The sequence below is a fragment of the Misgurnus anguillicaudatus genome, chromosome 11 (assembly GCF_027580225.2).
Source record: "Misgurnus anguillicaudatus chromosome 11, ASM2758022v2, whole genome shotgun sequence".
Classification (NCBI taxonomy): Eukaryota; Metazoa; Chordata; class Actinopteri; order Cypriniformes; family Cobitidae; genus Misgurnus; species Misgurnus anguillicaudatus.
In genome coordinates this window covers 6297648-6320370 of record NC_073347.2, presented here as the reverse complement: position 1 = coordinate 6320370, position 22723 = coordinate 6297648, and the positions used below count along the sequence as shown (strand labels likewise).

At 37.0% G+C, this 22723-nt stretch overlaps 1 protein-coding gene across 2 annotated transcripts in view; it reads right to left on the bottom strand.

Moving 5' to 3' along the window:
* csmd1a (CUB and Sushi multiple domains 1a) overlaps nucleotides 1-22723 on the bottom strand; it is a 696936-nt gene that overhangs the window by 47784 nt on the left and 626429 nt on the right. For both annotated transcript variants that reach the window (XM_073872919.1, XM_073872920.1), the window contains exons 50-54: nucleotides 18495-18680; nucleotides 13890-14084; nucleotides 9996-10169; nucleotides 7625-7798; nucleotides 2931-3104 (exon numbers count right to left, since the gene is read on the bottom strand). In XM_073872919.1, the coding sequence (XP_073729020.1) occupies nucleotides 2931-3104; nucleotides 7625-7798; nucleotides 9996-10169; nucleotides 13890-14084; nucleotides 18495-18680 (903 nt within the window). The remainder of the gene's footprint in view (nucleotides 1-2930; nucleotides 3105-7624; nucleotides 7799-9995; nucleotides 10170-13889; nucleotides 14085-18494; nucleotides 18681-22723) is intronic.

Here is a 22723-nt window from a genome sequence, read left to right as displayed (position 1 = left end):
AACGTCCCTCGTTATCCACACTTGTAAACACTATGGCGTAGTTTCGATACATCATCCGTGACCTCTTGACATGATGACGTATTGCGTGAGGTCGCGCTGGTGAGAATTTGTGGTTTAAAAGTGCTTTTTTTCTTGTCAAAAATAATCGTTTCACTAGATAAGACCTTTATGCCTTGTTTGAGATCGTTTAGAGTCCTTTGTAACTGCAATTTTAAACTGCATTAAAACTGTCAAGTATTGGGGTCCACCAAAGTTCATCAAAACTAGAAAAATCCTGGAATGTTTTCTCAAAAAACAGAATTTCTTCTAGACTGAACAAAGAAAGACATCAACATTTTGGATGACATGATGGTGAGTAAATTATCTGGATTTTTTTTTAAGAAAATGGACTAATCCTTTAATGTTTAATTCTGTTATATCTATCTATCTATCTATATCTATTTATCTATCTATCTATCTATCTATCTATCTATCTATATATATATATTAGGGCTGTCAATAGATTAAAAAAATTAATCTAGATTAATCGCATGATTTCATGAGTTAACTCGCGATTAATCGCAAATTAATCACACATTTTTATCCGTTCTAAATTTACCCTAATTTAACATTTTTCAGGTTTTTAATACTCTGATCATATATACATATATAGATGCTTTATGCAAATGACAGCCTGTTTACATTTTTAACAGAACCATCAAGCCATTGTTTTGTATATGCATTTTCCTTTAAGAAGAATTTTCTTTCTCCATTTTTATTTGATGCTGCATCATTTGTGACATGTGCTGTCAAATTTAGTCGAAATTAGCAACTTTTCAAAAAAATAGTTGTTCATATTTTGACATAGAAAAATGCATGATTTGGTGGAATATAACAAAATATGACATAACTACACCTGTTTGAAGTTGAAAGAGTCAGCAAAGTTAAATTACCAGAAAAATCACCACATCCATACATTAAATTGCCACATCAATACCTTAAAATCACTGATAAAACTATAAGATGTAGCACACACAAAGCAAAAACATAATCAATATATGTTAAACTTTTTTTCTTTTGTTTGATTGACATTCATTGTGACAGACTGCTTAAAATTTAAGTGATCTAATATAATGTTACACATCAGATATTTTTACCCAACAGTTAACCAAACATTTACTTAAGACATAACAGATTATAGATCCTACCTGCGTGAATTCTTATCAAAGCAGATTTTGTAAAACTTTAATTTTGTGTAGATGTCTATATATCCGGTTGTGTAGATGTCTATATATCCCATGTATATATCCGGGTCGCGCACTCGCACTCGACTGTGTGCACGCGCTTCAGATGTCAGTCAGTCAGCGTGAGGAGATCGCTTTTGAGTCTTGTCGCTCTTAATAACTCTTTAACATTAATCAGGTACCGAACTTTATCTCTCTAATGTCTCCTTTAACATCAAGCAAGTCGTGCAGTCTATTTTCTAAGTCATTCATAAAAGCGAAACCAAAATGAATTGAGACGCATTTTTGCATTAGATTAGGAGGACGGGAACGTTACACCTCAGACGTATAAATATTCATTTCAGATGTCCAACGAGCATTTAGAGCATTGGATTTGCTAGACGATTTGGTTAATGTTCTTATTTCTATGAAAACCTTTGAATCATTTAGACAGGATCCCATTTGTCTGCGTCTCTGGTCTCTGTTCATTCAACTATGGGCTGGACCAATTGCGCGTTGCGTTAATCGGCGTTAATAAAATTAGTTGCGTTAAAATGAATTTGCGTTAACGCGTTATTAACGCGTTAATTTTGACAGCCCTAATATATATATATGATTTCTCATCAATAAGCAGATTGTTAACGCAGAAATAAAAGCAGTAAATACTCTGTGTATGTTTTGATTATTACTCTGAATCTGATCTCTAATTTTTGAATAAACCTACCCATATTTGAGAGATGTGATAAAGGTGATAGGTGATAAAGGATGAAACTTTTGTTGTTTAAAAGCAGAGGGTCTGTTCTTTCATTTGATATATTGCATATTTATAAGAGGAAAATTTTCTTCAAGACATTAAACGTTTGTGAAAATCATAAAAATGCTGGCGCTGGCTAGCAACTATGGCGAGGAAAGAGTTAAAAGATATATTTATATCTTATTTTTTATGTAATATTAAACTGTACCTGTCAAAATGATTTGCAGCATTTGGGTTACCGTGTGTTATTAGTTTCAGGTTGTTATCTTGGAATGTTGCGACTGGCCAATCAGAATCAAGCGTTTTAGAATGTTGTGTAATAAATGATATTAAATGTAGCATTATTTGAAAATTAGCCAAGTTAGAAAAAAATCCTGCTTCTAAGACATAAGCTGTCAGTCGATGATAACTGGAGCTGATTTAAAAGGCACGTCAACCATTCTCCCACTACTGAGCGAGCCCTCCCTCGGCTTGACCTTGGGCAGTGGGGAATTGTCCATCTTAGATGTTTTGTCCTGGATCCATTTTCCGTCACAATTCAATTTCACTAGGCCACCATCAACAACTTCCAGTGCACATTAATTAATCATTAAAGTGACAAGAAGTGCACGGCTACTCCTGCTTAATGTCAGAATGCATCTCGCAGTGTCACGAGGGTTGCTGCGGACCCATTTGACTTTCAAATCGACACGTCAATTTGGGAAGCGACATCAAGAGAATTATTTGCACATCGCTTCTTGTCATTCAAAGGCTGAGTCAGACTGCTGAGCACAGATTTCGGTTTCGCTCTGTTAATGCTAAGCCCATGAGCTGTGGGTGTTAAACAGCTTTACTAAGAAGCTTCTCGCATAACAAGACAACTTTGTCTCAGTTAAGATCTAAACAAAACTCTGCCTGAAAGCATTCCACAAACAGCACATTTCAATTTATATAAAAAAATCCAATTTATTGGAGTTTTATTGGAATTTTCGTACCCTTGCACACAGGAAGGGGGTTGCTCCACTGCCCGTTCATGCGACACTGAGCTCTGGGTGCACCATGCAACAAATAGCCTGTGCTGCAGGTGAAGTTGACCACGTCGTTCAGATTAAACTCACTGCCATTGGTTCGACCATTTGCAGGGTTTCCAGGGTGCCCACAGGTTATGGCTGTTACACAAGAGGAAATAATCAATCAATTGTATAAATGTTTTTTCAATGTGTCACACAATTCCAAATGGCATTCATTTTAAAGAGAAAAAAAAACACTTTTTATGCAAAACAACTTTGTTAGATTGCATTTAAAAAATATATATTTGTAAACTTTGTGGTTGTCAAAGACGTGTAAAGGCGTCTATCCTATAGTGCTAAAATCATGTAGGTTAAAGGCAGGGTGTATGATTTTTGAAAAACACTTTGGAAAAGGGAGTCGGGCCAACTACCAAAACACACTTGTAGCCAGCAGTAAGGGGCGTGTCTACTAACCAACATCGTTGCTTGGGTTGATTATGTGTTCTATTGGGGTAGGGGCGTGTTTGTTTATGTGATTTCAAATGTCAACATTGGCTTTGAGAGATCATACACCCCACCTTTAACAGGTGTGCTGGGACCATAACATCTAATAATGGGTTATAGGTCCTGGAGATGTGGAAAGTCCATTACAGTTGTACAGGCACAAATATATAATCTAGGTACATTAGTGATGCGTGGGTCACCTTATAATCTGCGGGTCGGGGTGGGTAAATTGTCACTTACAGGGCGGACTGGGGCGGGTCATTAAAAACAACAATAAAAAACGTGTGTTGTGGGCAATTCAATAAAATATATATTCATATTTTATTAGGTAAGGTTACAATACGTAGGCCTACGTAGTAATGTAACTTGCGTGATATCCCAAACCTTTGGCCTCATGTCGCAAAACCGCAACAAAACAAAAGGAGAATCAAAAATGAAAATTGAAGACGAACCACGTGGAAATTATAGTCAGGAATTTATCTAATAGCTGTTTTCAAGCACTGTTTTCATTTACATTACAATGCATAGTACTGTATGTCTATTTAAAGTCCTTTTTACACTGATATTACGGAAAATATACCAAAAATGCATCCAGGATTTTTCCCAGATTGTTTGATTTTTGGTTCATTCACACTGCCAATGATACTCCGGAATCTGTTTGTGCATTTACACACATACCATAAAGATCCCATAAAGACACATGACGTATTTAAAGTCCTGCACTTGGTAGGTTTGTTCCACAGCGACTGAAGTTTGCGAATTATCTGTGATTTCTCTACTGAGAAACCAAGCACGCGTGCATTTTTGATTATGACAAGATTTACAGTTGAAAGAAAAAGTATGTGAACCCTTTGGGCTTACTTGGATTTCTTCATAAATTGGTCATAAAATGTGTTCTGATCTTCATCTAAGTCACAACAATAGAGAAACACAGTCTGCTTAAACTAATACCGCACAAACATTATACGTTTTCATGTTTTTATGGAAAAAGTATGTGAAACCCTAAGCTAATGACTTCTCCAAGAACTAATTGGAGCCAGGAGTCAGCCAACCTGGGGTTGTCTGATGTGAACCATGCCTCGCACAAAAGAGCTCTCAGAAGACCTACGATCAAGAATTGTTGACTTACATAAAGCTGGAAAGGGCTACAAAAGTATATCTAAAAGCCTTGATGCCCATGTGTCCACGGTAAGACAAATTGTCTACAAATGAAGAAAGTTCAGCACTGTTGCTACACTCCCTAGGCGTGGTCGTCCTGTAAAGATGACTGCAAGAGCACAGCGCAGAATGCTCAATGAGGTAAAGAAGAATCCTAGAGTGTCAGCTAAAGACTTACAGAAATCTCTGGTACATGCTTACATTTTTGTAGACAAATCTACAATAAGGAAAACATCAAACAAAAATGGACTTCATGGGAGGACACCAAGGAGGAAACCACTGCTGTCCAAAAAAAAACATTGCAGCACGTTTGAAGTTTGCAAAAGAGCACCTGGATGTTCCACAGCACTACTGGCAAAACATTCTGTGGACAGATGAAACCAAAATTGAGTTGTTTGGAAAGAACACACAACGGTATGTGTGGAGAACAAAAGGCACAGCACACCAACATCAAAACCTCATCCCAACTTTGAAATATGGTGGAGGGGGCATCATGGTTTGGGGCTGCTTTGCTGCCTCAGGCCCTGGACGGATTACTGTCATCGATGGAAAAATGAATTCCAAAGTTTATCAAGACATTTTGCAGGAAAACTTAAGACCATCTGAAGCTTAACAGAGGATGGACGATGCAACAGGACAACGACCCAAAGCATAGAAGTAAATCAACAACAGAATGGCTTCAACAGAAGAAAATACGCCTTTTGGAGTGGCCCAGTCAGAGTCCTGACCTCAACCCGATTGAGATGCTGTGGCATGACCTCAAGAGAGCGATTCACACCAGACATCCCAAGAATATTGCTGAACTGAAACACTTTTGTAAAGAGGAATGGTCCAAAATTTCTCCTGACCGTTTAGCAGGTCTGATCTGCAACTATAAGGAATCGTTTGGTTGAGGTTATTGCTGCCAAAGCAGGGTCAACCAGTTATTAAACCCAAAGGTTCACATACTTTTTCCACCCTGCACTATGAATGTTTACATGTTTTGTTCAATAAAAACATGAAAACCACATATAATGTTTGTGCGGTATTAGTTTAAGCAGACTGTGTTTCTCTATTGTTGTGACTTAGATGAATATCAGAACACATTTTATGACCAATTTATAAAGAAATCCAAGTAAGCCCAAAAGGTTCACATACTTTTTCTTTCAACTGTAGATAGAAAAATAGATACAGTGATGCGGGGCCGGCCAAATAATTTTATAAAAGCGGGACTCGCGGGTTGGAAAAAACAGACCCGAACATCACTAATGTACATCTATACAGTTGTTAACACAATTTCCCAGCAAGCAATTTTGCGTTAAAAATGTGTAATAAAGATGTCTAACAGCCGTCCAAACACGGTCCAGACATCTAGGCTAGAACAAGGCAAATTTTAGGATGTGAGTGAATATTTAATAGACATCTAACCATAAATAAATGAAAGAATAACATGACATAAAATCAATTATTACACTCACCTAAAGGATTTTTAGGAACACCATACTAATACTGTGTTTGACCCCCTTTCGCCTTCAGAACTGCCTTAATTCTACGTGGCATTATTTCAACAAGGTGCTGAAAGCATTCTTTAGAAATGTTGGTCCATCTTGCAGTTGATGAAGATTTGTGGGATGCACATCCAGGGCACGAAGCTCCCGTTCCACCACATCCCAAAGATGCTCTATTGGGTTGAGATCTGGTGACTGTGGGGGCCATTTTAGTACAGTGAACTCATTGTCATGTTTAAGAAACCAATTTGAAATGATTTGAGCTTCATGACATGGTGCATTATCCTGCTGGAAGTAGCCATCAGAGGATGAGTACATGGTGGTCATAAAGGGATGGACATCAGAAACAATGCTCAGGTAGGCCGTGGCATTTAAACGATGACCAATTGGCACTAAGGGGCCTAAAGTGTGCCAAGAAAACATCCACCACACAATTAAACCAACACCACCAGCCTGCACAGTGATAACAAGGCAAGATGGATCCAATTTCTCATTCTGTTTACGCCAAATTCTGACTCTACCATCTGAATGTCTCAAAAGAAATCGAGACTCATCAGACGAGGCAAAATTTTTCCAGTCTTCAACTGTACAATTTTGGTGAGCTTGTGCAAATTGTAGCCTCTTTTTCCTATTTGTAGTGGAGTTGAGTGGTACCCGGTGAGGTCTTCTGCTGTTGTAGCCATCCGCCTCACGGTTGTGCGTGTTGTGGATTCACATATGCTTTGCTGCATACCTCGGTTGTAATGAGTTGTTATTTCAGTCAAAGTTGCTCTTCTATCAGATTGAATCAGTCGGCTGATTCTCCTCTGACCTCTAGCATCAACAAGACATTTTCACCCACAGAACTGCCGCATACTGGATGTTTTTCCCTTTTCACACCATTCTTTGTAAACCCTAGAAATTATTGTGCGTGAAAATCCCAGTAACTGAGCAGATTGTGAAATACTCAGACCGGTCCGTCTGGCACCAACAACCATGCCACGCTCAAAATTGCTTAAATCACCTTTCTTTCCCATTCTGAAATTCAGTTTGGAGTTCAGGAGATTGTCTTGACCAGGACCACACCCGTAAATGCATTGAAGCAACTGCCATGTGATTGGTTGATTAGATAATTGCATTAATGAGGTGTTCCTAATAATCCTTTAGGTGAGTGTAAATGAAACCAAACACCTTGTAATCACGTTTGACTTTGCTTGCATGATGGAATATCATACATCTCTCAAGTTATTTTAGCTAATAACCCATGTAAACAAATTCAAATTTATTTTAGACTATCAGGTCTACAGTTAACCTAGAAGGTTAAATGACGGCTATTGCTTACTAGGTTACTATCACTGTGGTCATTGGAGTAGTACTGACTTTGACGTATGTCAATTTAAAATGAACCTGACTCCAGTTGGTAAAAGCACAAAAATAGCCAAGCCATTTGTGCACTCCTGAGTGTGCTTATGCAGCCAAATGCATTTCTGCCCTGAAGTTACATTAAACAAACTGTCAATATCATAAAAAAGAAGGTAAAAGGTCACTCACGAACACACACTGGGGCTTGCCCAGACCACCTGTGGTCCTGCTGGCAGATTCGAACTGACGTCCCTATGAGTCGAAAGCCCAGGTTGCACTGATAAACAACCGTGTCTCTGTAACTGGATCCATCACCGCTGATGTGGCCGTTAACAATCGGATCAGGAGAATCGCAGTGACCAGCTGAAAAACAGTCAACAGAATTTCAATGAAACATCCATTACTAAATAGCCACACAGTTTTATCCTATGGGGGATTTAGGGGGCATGAATCACAGAATCTTGAGTGCTATTTTCAGACAGCTCCACTAGTCACTGCTTGACATTTTGATGAAATGCCCTCCGTGCAGTTTGGTCAAGCAGCAGGTGATGTGTCTAAAGGGTCACGGGGTGGCATATTCAGCTTTCCATGCCTGCCTTTCTCTGCAATGCTACTGTAAAGAAGCCATTAATTACATCTAGAGATTATTATTAGATTATCAGATGTCTTTTTAAGATTATTCTGATTAATTACAAATATCAATATTAGCATAAATAAGGAATTAAGAAATTAAGGAATAAAAAACACAGAAGAAGCAACCATGAAAGATTAGGAGATACTTCCAGTCTTACTGGATCACATTATAAAATTGTGAGGATAAATCAAACTTTATTTAGTACAGATATTACTAGATGCTGTGTGTTATGTAATTTACAGAAAAGTGCCAGATAAATACACATCCTTCGTTCCTGCAGCAATATTTCTATCAACCAATCACTGCCCTCTGCCGAAAGACCCAATCACAGTCCGTTTACAGTAAGGTGACCAGACGTCCCCGTTTTCTGGGGACTGTCCCGTTTTTTGGTGTTCTGTCCCTGACTGGAGCTGTCCCCGGAAATGTCCCCGTTTTACAGCACGTCCAAAACAACCAGCAAATACACCAAAAACCCGATCAACATGTAGCTTTTGTAGTGCCAGACCGGAGCAATCATGTAATGATTATGTTCACCGGCAGAGGGGGCCGCGAGCTACACTTACTTGGTTGCGCCGCGCGTCATTGCTTTAGTGAAGAAGAATTTACTACGAGACACACGAGAAAGCGTTATCAAGTTATCATCAATCAAATTATCATAAGATATGACAACAGTCAAAGTTATCGGGGTTAAGGTACTAACTACTCATGTTAAATTAAAGTAACAAACCAATGAAGTGAACTGATCACAGCATGGTACTGAGCATTGTTTTGTGTAGACTTACATTAATATGTTTACATTTTGCATTATTCCTTCTGTTCTTCACGTTTACAATGCTATGAAATTAGGCTACAGAAATTGTTAAATTAATTGAATTAGAAACACTGCAAAAAAATGACTTTCTTATTAGTATTTTTCTTTTGTTTTTAGTACAAATATATAAAAAAATCTTAAATCAGGATGCATTTTCTTGATGGGCAAAATAAGAAAATAAGTATTACATACATGTATATATAATATTTGTGCTGAAAACCAGCAAAAAAAACAGCCAACACTCAATTCAAGAAAAAATGTCTTACACCATTTTTTGCATGTTTTAAGCACAAATTGACTTCAATTTATTATTTTTTGTCTTATTTTTTGTTAGGGGATTTTGCTTATCAAGAAAATGCATCTTGATTTCCGATTTTTTTCATATTTTTTACTAAAAACAAGACAAAAATACTATTAAGTAAGAAGTAAATCATTTTTTGCAGTGAACCCACAACAATAAAAAGAAGAAAACTTTCAAAAAAACGTTTTGTCCCCATTTTTTATTTTATATATAACAACTAATGAGATATTAATGATATTTTGACCATTGAACTAGGAAATGTCCCCGGTTTTCTTTTTAAAAATCTGGTCACCTTAGTTTACAGACCATTTGAAGCATACTGAGTGTTTATTATTAATGTTTTCTGAATGTCTGGTGCTATTCAGCTAATTTTTCGGTGTTTACTGAACAAATAGTTGTGAGACAACACTGATCCACAACTATTGAAATGATTTTCACAATGTAGTGTATTCTTAAGATATCATCTTAAATTGTGATAGTTCACTTTTCATCTATGAATGTTTGCATGCAGTATCTTTATTTTTTATTTCTGAATACAACTTTGCTGTAAGTGCACCTGACCCCTAAATAAGGGTTGTTATAGCTGTGATTGTTTGACAGGAGTGTTTTTCCAGGAAAAAGCATGCGATGTAGTTCCTGGAACATTGCTGTATATAAGTACTAAGATCTATACAGGGATAATGCAATGCTATAAAACAAGTTTCCGTCCGGCAAACCGCCCTATTATCTAAACCAAAATTAGCTTGTCGCTTATCTATGCACATTAATATCTCTATAATCGATAACGCATATAATCACAAAAGACGCTACGTACCCAGACATTTGGTCTCGACTCCACTCCAGAGGCCGTTCGCCTGACACTCCCTTACGTGTGAGCCCACTAATGTGTACCCTGTATTACACATGAAGATGGCTGTGGCGCCGTAGGTAGTCAGGGTGCCCATCTTTTTGCCATTAGGAGGGGATGGAAGCTCGCCACAGGAAATGACTAGAGAAAACACAGTCAATCCGATATCTTTAATGCACAGGGTCAGCCTATATTAAAAAGAGGTCATTTTGATGACAGCCGACACAATATCCCAGTCTTATTCACAGTCACTGCTAGCTACCAGAAAATGAGAGGAAGCAAAGAGGACGTGACAAAAATCAACACAGACGCATTGATATAATGGTGTTCCTGTTAACAGTAGGACAGATACACTACCCTTACAGGTTGTGACACATTATTACTTTATTATACATTTAAATTAATAGTAACGTCACCTAAATTATTAAATGACACAAAATTAAAAAGCTTACATATGTAATAAGGAAGAAACCCCCTGAATGTTTTGATATCTGGAAGATATTCCTAGATTTTGTTAAAAATGGAGATATTAAAGAAGCTTTGGATGTGTAAAATTATAGAATGTAAGATGTGGTTTATTTATTTTTATTTTATTTAATTATTGATTTGTATTTTATTTATTTACTTTTTTATTTTTATGTTTAAATCCTGCCTGGGATAAAGAGTTATGTTTCTTCTTTTTTCATATTTTGTACAATCTCAATAAAGACATGTTCTACAAATGACACAAAATAGAAACAGGAAATATATGTTTAGTTTTACAAAGAATTTTAGTGAAAAGTATCCATCTTATTTTTTACGTAAATTTGAGCTCATTTTTGTAAGACTTCTGGTGAGCCACTCAAGCTAATGGTAGTCGTATTGGGAGGGACACGAGTGTGCCATTTTGACTGGCTTGTTAATGTTTATTAAGAAATCCAGGAAGACCGGCATAATTTGTGCTGTTAACGGTAGCCATAATAGCTGGTACAAACACAGTAAATTTCTTCAAAACATTTATTTTGACCATAATCCTCGCACAAGAACTGAATGTGGATGTGGTGCACGTGCACCAACATATGCTGATTTAGCTGGTTTATTTATTCTGCTACTATATATTATTACAAATGCGAGTTCAGTACATATATATATATAAACATTTATGTATATATATGTATATATACAACAAACTGCTTATTAGATCCTGTTTACAGGGTTCCCACACTTTAGTTAACTTTAAATTCAAGGACCTTTCAAGGACTTTAAAGGTCCAATACCCTCAAATTTAAGGACTAAATGTGGGGACACATTTCAGGTGAGAGCAAGGTTACATTGTGTTACCTTTAAAGATACATTGTTACTGTTCCCTTTTGAGGGAACTCGCGCTGTGTCACTGCGGTGACATGTCTGGGACACCTCTAGAGGTAAGTGCGTCTGAATGTGTATATCAAATTCAACCAATGGTGAGGCTAAACGACAAAGACAGGGTGACACGAGAGTCAGGAAGTATATCGCTATCTGAAATATTGACAAAGATGACGTTACAGGGACGCAGGAAGTATGGCAAGGGAGACGCAGCGTCCAGTTCCCTTCTCAGGGAACAACAGTTACATACGTAACCCGAGACGTTTTCATGTGTCAAACACAACTATGCAAAGAAAGCATTTTGGTATGAATCAAAATTCGCATACAGAAGATATAAGCAGATATAAGCAGCACCTTGACCTCGGGACAGTAATATTGAGGAAAGTTTGAGCGAGACGGGGAGGAGTCGGGAGTGATGATGTTACTGCGCACCGAGGTCGAAGTGCTGCAAACAGTGCTCTTCCGCCATACAATATAGTTCTCATTTGTTTATCCGCTTAAAAAATTGCCACGTTTTATTTTGTGCCACCATACTTACTCGTGTAACTACTCATGCAACAGTCTTAAAATAGGAAAAACATGGAAGTGTTTGGCTTCTAAATTCATCTCTGTTTGGATCCTAAGGAATGAATGGGGCTAGGCTAAATGCTAACACATTCACGGCGTGCTGTACAAAGATTAAAAGTGAATGCATTGATAAAAGATAGGGAAGTATTAATTAATCTAAGCTGAAGTAAGAACATAGTAAAATATTTAAAAAACTGTGGTGTTTTCCTTTAAAATTCGATTATGCACTCTAAAAAAGGGATTTCCTGGCTCATAATTATAGGGGAACCACTTGCTATATATAACCAGGTGCTATTTAACACCTACTGTATAACAGCTATTTAAATATACAATACTAGTGTGAAATATTCAATATTCATAATTTTTTGTAAGATTTCTTAATTTATTAATTAGAGTTATTTAAGCAGTAAAGTGCAAGAGACTGTGTTGTATTGTGAATAAGTCACGTGAGTTATTCATAATACAGCATTAGCCTCGAGTTTACCACACAAAACAAATATTAAAGCAGAACATAAGTATCAATGCAACTTTCATGAAGTATATTCACTAAAAGCCTTCCTTCTGCAACAGAATGCTTCACATATGTGTACATGGCAGTGATACATAAAATCATTGGGTGCAGCGATCATAGCTTAATCTTAAATAAAACACTGCTGTTGACCAATCAGAATCAAGTACTAACCATTTAATACATTTGCATAATAATGCCGTATATTTTCGCACGATTACAAATCCAGAGGGCAAATACTGTATTGCTTGTTGATGCAAACGTTCATTTCTGACACTCTTCCATACGCACATTTGTTTTTGTGATTTATTAAGAAGCAGCTGTGTGCATCTGTTCAACAATTATTGACCAATCAAACATCAAGTCACAGCGAGGAGACGTAGTTTATAAACACATCATAAATGAAGCTGCCACTGATTAGAATATTTACATTCGCTTTCTGACCTCAAATTAGCTAAGCATTTTTGCACCAAAGACTTAATCACAATGATAGCGTTTACTCAGCCCGTCCCTACGGTGAAAACCAGGCAGCGATCAGAAGTGACTAAGCGGTCTTGAGCGTACATGCTAAATCCAGAGGATTACATTTGGATCAGAGGAGAACTAAATGGATGCGGTTTAGAGAGGGGACAGATTTTAGACACTTTAGCTGCCCTAATGAATTTGTTTTCATTAGCTCACAGTTAATGCGGTTTAGTAATTAACACTGTGATTATTCACATCCCCCCGTTTTGGGCATTTTTGTGGGGTCTTCTTAAAGCAGCAGTCTCTCTGGTTAATTTCCATATGCTTATTCACATCGAGTCATTTAAAGGCATATGTAGATATTAGGCAAAATAGCATTTGTGTGATGAACAGAATGCAATTTAGGCATTATTCACTGACAATCTATCCCTCGGTTTACATCTCAAATCTTATTTAAAGTTTCATTTTTAAAGGGGCCATGGCATGAAAATCTGACTTTTTCCATGTTTAAGTGCTATGATTGGGTGCTTCTATCAACCTAGAAAATGTGAAAATGATTAACCCAGTAACTTAGTTTTGCTAAACCATTCTCTACAAGCATGAAAAAATAGGTTGTTGAAATTTGGCTCTCCTTATGATGTCATAAGGAGCTCTTATTATAATAATACCACCCCTTAATCTGCACTATCCAATCACAGCACTGCCATTTAGTGCAGAGAAAAGCACAATTGAGTTTTAATTGCAACAAACCAACATCATTGTGATCAGTGTTTGAATTTCATCAGCTCATTTGCATTTTAAAGGACACACCCAAAATGGCACATTTTTGCACACACCTACACAGTGGCAATTTTCACATGCTATAATAAATTATTTATATGCTAAAACTTCACATATTTATTTGACATCTTAAAAAAGTCTTGTGCCATGGCCCCTTTAAACAATGTAGTAGTAGCTGTTTATAAGATGCTTCTTACTCTTGCATGTGGATTTCTCCTCCAACCCTTCCCAGGTTGCATTAGCTAAGCACTTGATGGTCCTCCTGCCCCCTAGATAGTAGCCGGGGGAGCAGCTCAGCATAATTCGTGCACCGAACTCATTCAGCAGGCCAGATATGAGACGCCAAACCATGTGTTCAGAGAGCATGCTCTCAATGTTCGGGCACTGCACCGCTGGAGGAAACAAAGCAAAGAATGCATTAATGGAAGACAGTAATCCTGAGGCTCCTGAAACTAAAATAAATACAGCGCACAGGAATCATGGGATACATGTAAAGTGACCCTTAAAGGAATAGTCCATTTTCTTTAAAAAAAATCCAGATAATTTACTCACCACCATGTCATCCAAAATGTTGATGTCTTTCTTTGTTCAGTCTAGAAGAAATTATATTTTTTTAGGAAAACATTCCAGGATTTTTCTAATTTTAATGGACCCCAATATTTAACAGTTTTTATGCAGTTTAAAATTGCAGTTTCAAAAGACTCTAAACGATCCCAAACGAGGCATAAGGGTCTTATCTAGCGAAGTGATTGTCATTTTTGACACGAAAAATAAAAATATGTACTTTTAAACTACAACTTCTCGTCTATCAATGGTCATGTGACGCGCCAGCGCGACCTCACGCAATACATCATCACGTCAAGAGGTCAAGGATGACGTATGCGAAACTACACCCTAGTGTTTACAAGTGTGAAGAAAAAGGACCGTTCTGACGTTGTTGTGTGTGAAATGATACTAATTAATGTCTTTGTGTCAGTTTATTGTTTAAAATGGTCCGCAAACGTGCGTTTCATATATGTAACACTTGACCTTTCGACATCATTACGCAATTACATGAGGTCGCGCTGACGCATCACAGCACCGGAGATAGACGAGAAGTTGTGGTTTAAAAGTGCATATTTTTTCTAATTTTAAACTGCAATTTTAAACTGCATTAAAACTGTTAGGTGTTGGGGTCCATTAAAGTCCATTAAAATGATACAAATCCTGGAATGTTTTCCTAAAAAAAATATATAATTTCAGACATCAACACATAAAAAAAGATATCAACTTTTTGGATGACATGGTGGTGAGAAAATTATCTGGATTTTTTTTTTTTTAAAGAAAATTGACTAATCCTTTAAGAGAATATGGGTTTTGCATTATATAAAAACCTTTTAGTCTGATGATCTACAAGCTTATGCTTAAATGCCTAATATTTAAATTGTGTTAATAAATGAGCCATTTACCAAAAATAAATCTTACTATTTTGTACCAGTTAGCTTAACTGTAAATAAAAACTTATAGAGAAATAGCATAAGGATGTACTTAATGCCATTTTGATTTGTTTGTTTCTTAATAGTGGCACTTTTATTTTTTTATTTCAAGAAAAGATGGAAAGCATTTAAAATGTTTTTGTTTTAAACATCAAGTAAATAACATTTCAATGCAAACAAATCAATACCACAGAGTTTAAACTCAATATAAGTCAAGAATTGGCTTTGTTTTATTTGTTTATTTTTGTTGTTGTTTATTTTGGCTCATAATCTAGAGTGTTATCAATATGGTGCAGGTCTTGAATATGCGTTTATGTGGATATTGTTGCATACTAAAGTGAAAACAGACGGTTTCAAAGTAGTAATATTGTGGACGCATTGAACAGATGGTCTTTTGATTGAACAACGTAGTGCAAGCGTAAATTGCTGTGGGTACATCAAAGTATGAGGAAAAAAGGCAGGTCAGGTATATTGAACAGGATCTTAGCATCCTCTCCCCTGCCTTTATTGCACATCATGTTCTCTTCTCAATGTTCTACATGACAAAGATTTCAAACCTCTCGGCCCGTGTGCTTGTTGAGCTAATTATATACAGGAGATCCAGCTGGAGTGCTGCAGAATACAGCTTGTCTGAGACGCTGTGAATGCCACACTGTCATCTCAGAGCTCTGGAATAAAAGAGCACCTTCACGTAAAGCTGTGTGGCAGGTCACTCTCCCTACTGTTGATGGTCAGGTGTATCATAACACTACACTTGAAAATGAACGTTTGTCAAGATTGAAAAAATCCTCTTTTGAAAGTTTAAAGATGTTTAAAGAGGAGTTTAAAGAGTTAAAGATGCTCTATTGGGTTGAGATCTGGTGACTGTGGGGGCCATTTTAGTACACTGAACTCATTGTCATGTTCAAGAAACCAATTTGAAATGATTCGAGCTTTGTGATATGGTGCATTATCCTGCTGGAAGTAGTCATCAGATGATGGGTACATGGTGGTCATAAAGGGATGGATATGGTCAGAAACAATGCTCAGGTAGGCCGTGGAATTTAAACGATGCCCAATTGGCACTAAGGGGCCTAAAGTGTGCCAAGAAAACATCTCCCACACCATTACACCTCCACCACCAGCCTGCACAGTGGTAACAAGGCATGATGGATCCATGTTCTCATTCTGTTTATGCCAAATTCTGACTCTACCATCTAAATGTCTCAACAGAAATCAAGACTCATCAGACCAGGCAACATTTTTCCAGTCTTCAACTTCAAGTGGTACCCGGTGGGGTCTTCTGCTGTTGTAGCCCATCCGCCTCAAGGTAGTGCGCGTTGTGGCTTCACAAATGCTTTGCTGCATACCTCGGTTATAACGAGTGGTTATTTCAGTCAAAGTTGCTCTTCTATCAGCTTGAATCAGTCGGCTCATTCTCCTCTGACCTCTAGCATCAACAAGGCATTTTCGCCCACAGGACTGGCGCATACTGAATGTTTTTCCCTTTTCACACCATCCTTTGTAAACCCTAGAAATAGTTGTGCGTGAAAATCACTGAGCAGATTGTGAAATACTCAGACCGGCCCGTCTGGCACCAACAACCATGCCACGCTCAAAATTGCTTAAATCACCTTTCTTTCCCATTCTGACATTCAGTTTGGAGTTCAGGAGATTGTCTTGACCAGGACCACACCCCTAAATGCATTGAAGCAACTTCCATGAGATTGGTTGATTAGATAATTGCATTAGGGTGCCGATAACGATTTTTGTTTCATCAGCCTTAGCCGATGACCAATACAGGCTGCCGATTTTCTTAAAGTGATATTTGGAGCCAATACTGCTTTTGCTCACTCAATTTACATCATAATTATGACACAATGATGATACCAAATGTTACAAGTCTCAATTTAAAAAAGTAACATTTACAGAACTTAAAAAAAAACTATATTAAACAAATAGTAAAAACAGGTGAGGGTGCTATGGAATCATCTTTTGATGTTGTCATGGAAAGGTTGGTTGTTTTTAGTCACATGACCTGCAATCGCTTGTGGCTTCCAGCGCTCCGTCTGTAAATAATGCCGGAAAAAAATGCCGAACACGGCAGCCACATATCGGCCGATGCCGATACACATAAAACTCGCAAATATCGGCCCGATATATCGGTCTATCACTAAATTGCATTAATGAGAAATTGAACAGGTGTTCCTAATAATCCTTTAGGTGAGTGTATTTATGAATATGCAAATTTCTCCCGCCTCCACTCAATCGCACCAGACATATAAACAACAATAAAAACTGAACGGGTGATATCATTTTCTTTATGATTAACTCATTCCCCGCCAGTATATTTTTTGTGATTTTCACAAAAGTTCACAAAATGCCTTTCAGGAAATGTTCTTTTAAAAATATATAAACATACAAATATCAAATGAAAGAACAGACCCTCTTCTTTCAAACAAACAAACAAAACGGGAAAAAAAAAACTTTCATCCTATCCATATTTTTTCTCTGCTTATAAACTATTCAATATGTGTATTTTTTGTAAAAAAAAAAAAAAAAAAAAATTTGTAGCAAAAAGCTCAAATAATTGAATTTTTGTGAAGGAATTTTGTTAGAGATCAGATTCAGAACGATTAACAAAACATACACAGAGTTTAAAATGAGTAAATAACGTTTTGGCTTCAATCTAGTGGATAATCGTTGTATTGCAGATATTAACATAAAAATTCATCAGGAACACTTTTTTATGCAAATGTTTAAAATAATTATGATAAAATAACTCGTCAATGGTGGGGAACGAGTTAATCAGAATAAATAATCAGAATAAATTAGAATACCCTAATTTGACCAGTAATGTATTGCTTATAGAAAGACAGACATACTGAAGTCAGGCGGTCAGACGGGGACAGGCTCACGTTCAGACAGATAACCCTGAGATAATGACATAAGATCACTCGCCTTTTCCTCCTCCTGTTGATGGTGTGGGATATCACAGCATTAAATGACATTATCTATAGCAGTATCGGCCTTAATGAGCGTCTCTCTTCCTTTGACCTCTGAATGCATAATACACGGTCATTTGGCTGCGAGCACTTTGGTCGGCTTTGTGGTCTAATGGTGATTCAGGTCAGAAGGGAGACATGCCACATCAAACCATTTGTCTTGTTTGAGTTGCCAAACCACAAAAAATCAAGTCATTATAGTTAATTTCGCCAATTACCTGCTCTACATTACTCTCGAGGGGGGGGGGGGGGTGAGCGGTAAAGGAACCGAGTGTGGCGGTTCAGTGAGGCAGGAGATTTTACCATGCTGTTGGCATAGAAACAGAGGACTTGATTTGCTCACGTAAACAGCGGGGAGGATGAGCCGCATTGCTCCAGGTGCCATCCTCCAGGCAGACGCCGATGAGCAGGCTGCCCTCGTCGGGTCTGTACCCATCATCGCACTGGAACTGCACGGTGCTGCCCACCGTGTATTGGAAGCCGTGGAAAGACCCGTTGGCGGGAGTCTCTGGCACTCCGCAAGACACAGCTGTCGATGAGACACAAATAACAGAAAATGCAGATAAATGAGCGAGCTGTATCAGAATGTATTGCATGCTAGAGATCTGCACTGAGCAATAAATTGAAAACTTAACCCAACCCATAAATTATCATCTTCAAACTGAACAGCACGGTCAATTGCTTCAGCTTTCATCTGAACTGCTCACGATTCGGTCCATGAGATTCATCAGATTTCTATAACCTAATGCTACATATAAACTTCAAAGCTGTTTTGTTCAAATATAATTATTCTACATTGATTACAAACTACATTAAATACTGCAATAAATTACTAATTACAAATACTACATTAAGGGTCAGAAATAGTAACAGCTAGTACCCACGCCTAAACTATTTACTAAATTACCAAAGTAAAAAATGATCACTGAAAAGTCGTGGGCTCATATGCATTTGTAGGAGTATCCCTTTCAGACACAAAATTTATGGGTGGAGAGTATTTAAATGAATCATAAAACATGATTTATTAAGGTTAGTGCTCGTCAATTTACTGGTATTTGCACTATTATTTAACACATAAAAGACATCTCTTAAACCCTATGCTAGTATGCAATGCTCTTGGTAGATTACGTTGGCAATATGGAAATTAAATTTTTGTGCATGTGTTCTTTAACCCGTGCCATGTCAATAAATTAATCTAGAAAAAAATTACACTCCTATTAGCGCTTTACTGCAATTGCGCTTTCACACTAACTTGCCCCCATGTGGACAATATCACCACATGTGAACAACATCTCAACACATGATGCAATAAGCACAGGGAAATATGTTTTAACTTAAAGCACATGTGTGAAATGTCTCATATGATGCAATACGTTCAACACTTGGATCAAATGTTACCAAACCACAAATACAGTACATCGGCAAGTGTGAAAATGTTAGTTCTTCGATTCTGATAATAAATTACATGAATACATTTGAAATCTGTATAAACCCAGACAGCAGACTCCGGTCCGGATCCACGCCGAAGTCAGCAGTTCTGGTGCAGATCCAGTGCGGATCTGTTCCGGAGTCGTCTGCTGTCTGGGAAGCCAAAATACACACAAAAAATCTGGTGTTTTTAAAGAAATAGCTCACCCAAGAATTTAAATTAACGCATAATTTACTCATTTTAATGTCATCCTAGGTGTATATGACTTCCTTTGTTAGCTAAATATGAATAAAAGAATAACCTGGCGTCTCCTAGATTTCTTAACGCATTGCGAAGTTAGTCACTGAATGTCATTCGTTCTCGCGATTAGTCGTCATATGTGTAATGAAACATACTCGCGTGAACCAATGATTGTCTTACGAACCGATGTAGAGCTATTTTAGATAGTTGTCTTTAAAAGCAAACACAACGTATATCGATTACTAAAAATGCGCAAAACACAAATAGCTTTCTCTCACAAATGTATATTTTCACATCAAAAAAACAAATTAACCCAATGGAGTCTTTTTTTTTGATGATGGGTGGGCTTCAAAAGATATTGTTACTTTTTATTGCCAGTCTCAGCATTTATTTAATATTAATATAACTCTAAATGTGTTCTGCTAAAGAAAAGAAATCATAGACATCTACAAAAACACATGACATTAAAGAAGTTCACCCCCCAAATGAAAATTTACTGATCTTAATATCAACAAAACTCACAAAACCCAAAGTTTGCAAGAAAACCAATCTGCATGCAAACCAGCAGGATCAGATTACAAACCTCTTTTACATGCAACCATTCTGTTTTAAACAAGAAAATATTAAAATCTCAATAACTATAAGCAGAACAGGTGAGTGGGTGTTTGTACCTTTCAGAGAAAAGCTATGGGACTTATTAAAGCTGTTTCTTGTTAAACTGATCACAAGCTGAATGAGAATCAGACCGTGAGCCCTCGTCGTTCTCTCTTTGACCCGCTGGTCGACTGCATGGATCGCTCCCATCACTTAAAGAAATGATTGGCCTTAATTAGCGCACATTCTAGATGCCCTTCCCGCCAAATTGTGCTCAGGCCGGGCTGCTCTTTGCGCAGTGCAATGGTAAAAGAATATGTATAAAAGAGTTTGTAAGTCCTTCAAGTCCTTGGAAAGATGTCATTTAACTCTGTGTCATTAAGAGTAATGAGACTCCTTAAATAAAATCTTTGTGCCATTCTGAATGTGTGGCGATGTTGGCTGGAATTCCTTCAACAGGGTTCCTACACAATTTTCATTTCAAAATTTCCAAACTTCCTTACAGATTTTTCCGACCATATTTAACTTGTTCTGATTAATTGCTTTAAAATTCAATTGCTAACAAGTATGTCACATTCTTAACATTCTTAAAACAGAGCAATTTTACTCATATTTCTAATTTTGTTCTTTTAAATAACCGTAAACCCCTACAGAAACAGAAGGGATGTTCATGTAGCCTACAATTAACCAGAACATTTGAGAATAGAGCTAAAGTCAAATGACAATGCTTAATTGGCTGTTAGGTACAGCAAACTTGAAAAGACTGTTTAAACAATAGGCTAATTATAAATAAAATATTTAGAAATTCTATATTAAAATATTTTCCCAAAAACTTAAATGTATTTTTCACTGAAGAAAGAAAGACATGGATATATTGGATAGCATTGAGGTGAGTAATTGATTAGGACATTTTCATTTTTGGGGTGAAATAGTCCCTAAACTCTTTCACCGCCAGCATTTTTTAAAAAAGTTGCCAGCCAGCGCCAGCGTTTTTCATGATTTTTACAAAAGTTTAATGCCTTCCAGAAATTTTTCTTCTTCAAATATATAAACATACAATATACCAAATGAAAGAACAGACCCTCTGCTTTCAAAAAAAAAAACAGTTTCATCCTACCTTCAGTGGTTCTTTTGTAATCAGCTTTTGAATATGGGTAGGTTTCTGCAAAAACACCACATTTTGAGCAAAAAGCAGAGATAATTCAATTTTTGTGACAGATTTTCATAGAGATCCCATTCAGAGCGATCTTTAAAACAAACACGGACATGCAGCCGTACGTTTAAATACTTCCGGGTTTAAAAAGATGCGGAAGGGCACCACCTGGTGGATAATAGCGGTATTGCGGAAAGACGGAAATACTCGTCATTGGCGGGGAAGCGTTTTCTCTTGATTGACGAGATATCTCGTCAATGGCGAGGAAAGAGTTAATAAAGGGAATTAAATTTATCTGATTTTTTACAAAATATATGAATTTGTGTTAATATAATAAAGAACTCCATCACTGACTTATTTTTTATTTTCAAAAATGTTAAGTCTTTGGCTAACCAGGCCTTATATTTCGGATTGGCAAGCCAGCCATCGGTAAACTTGCATTTTCCCATTGCACACTCCCATTAAGTCCACACTCAAATGTAAAAATCAAGGACAACGTTCCTGGTGTTTTTTAGTCAAGCAGTTTGAGGTAGGGGCGCTATGATGACAACTGTCGGCTAACAACCAATCACTACAGACCTCCAGCAGATGTGTAAAGTGTAAAAACGATCTTTTGGTACTGATCCAAATGCCATGAAAAAACGGTTGTATATATAATATATAATAACAATGTAATATTAAGGTGAGGTCATGGGCAACAGATCTGGGTGGCAGTCAGATGTAGTTTGCATTCAAAAACTTTTTCAGCTCATACAATTTTAAATAGTGGCTCAAAAAAGCCCTGGTTTTATATACAAGTAGTTATAACACAATATATATATGCACTTTATTATAGTATAGTGAAAATCATCATTGAAAATAAAGTGTCTCCCAAATGTGTAAATTTAAATGTAAATGTTCAAAGTGTAAATACCAAATACAGTTTGACACAATTTCAGTACTCTATGGTACTGTATGTATTATCATATACTTTCTTGCTGATTATAAGCCATATTAAGTTTGCAATATGAGAGAGGTTCATCAGGAAATAGGAAAATACAAGAGAAAAATATTCTGTACTTAAAGATTTATTTATTTTTTTCCAAAAACAAGTTGGGGTCAAATTGACATCACCAATTGTTTTGACCACCACATTTATAAATGATTATTCTAAATG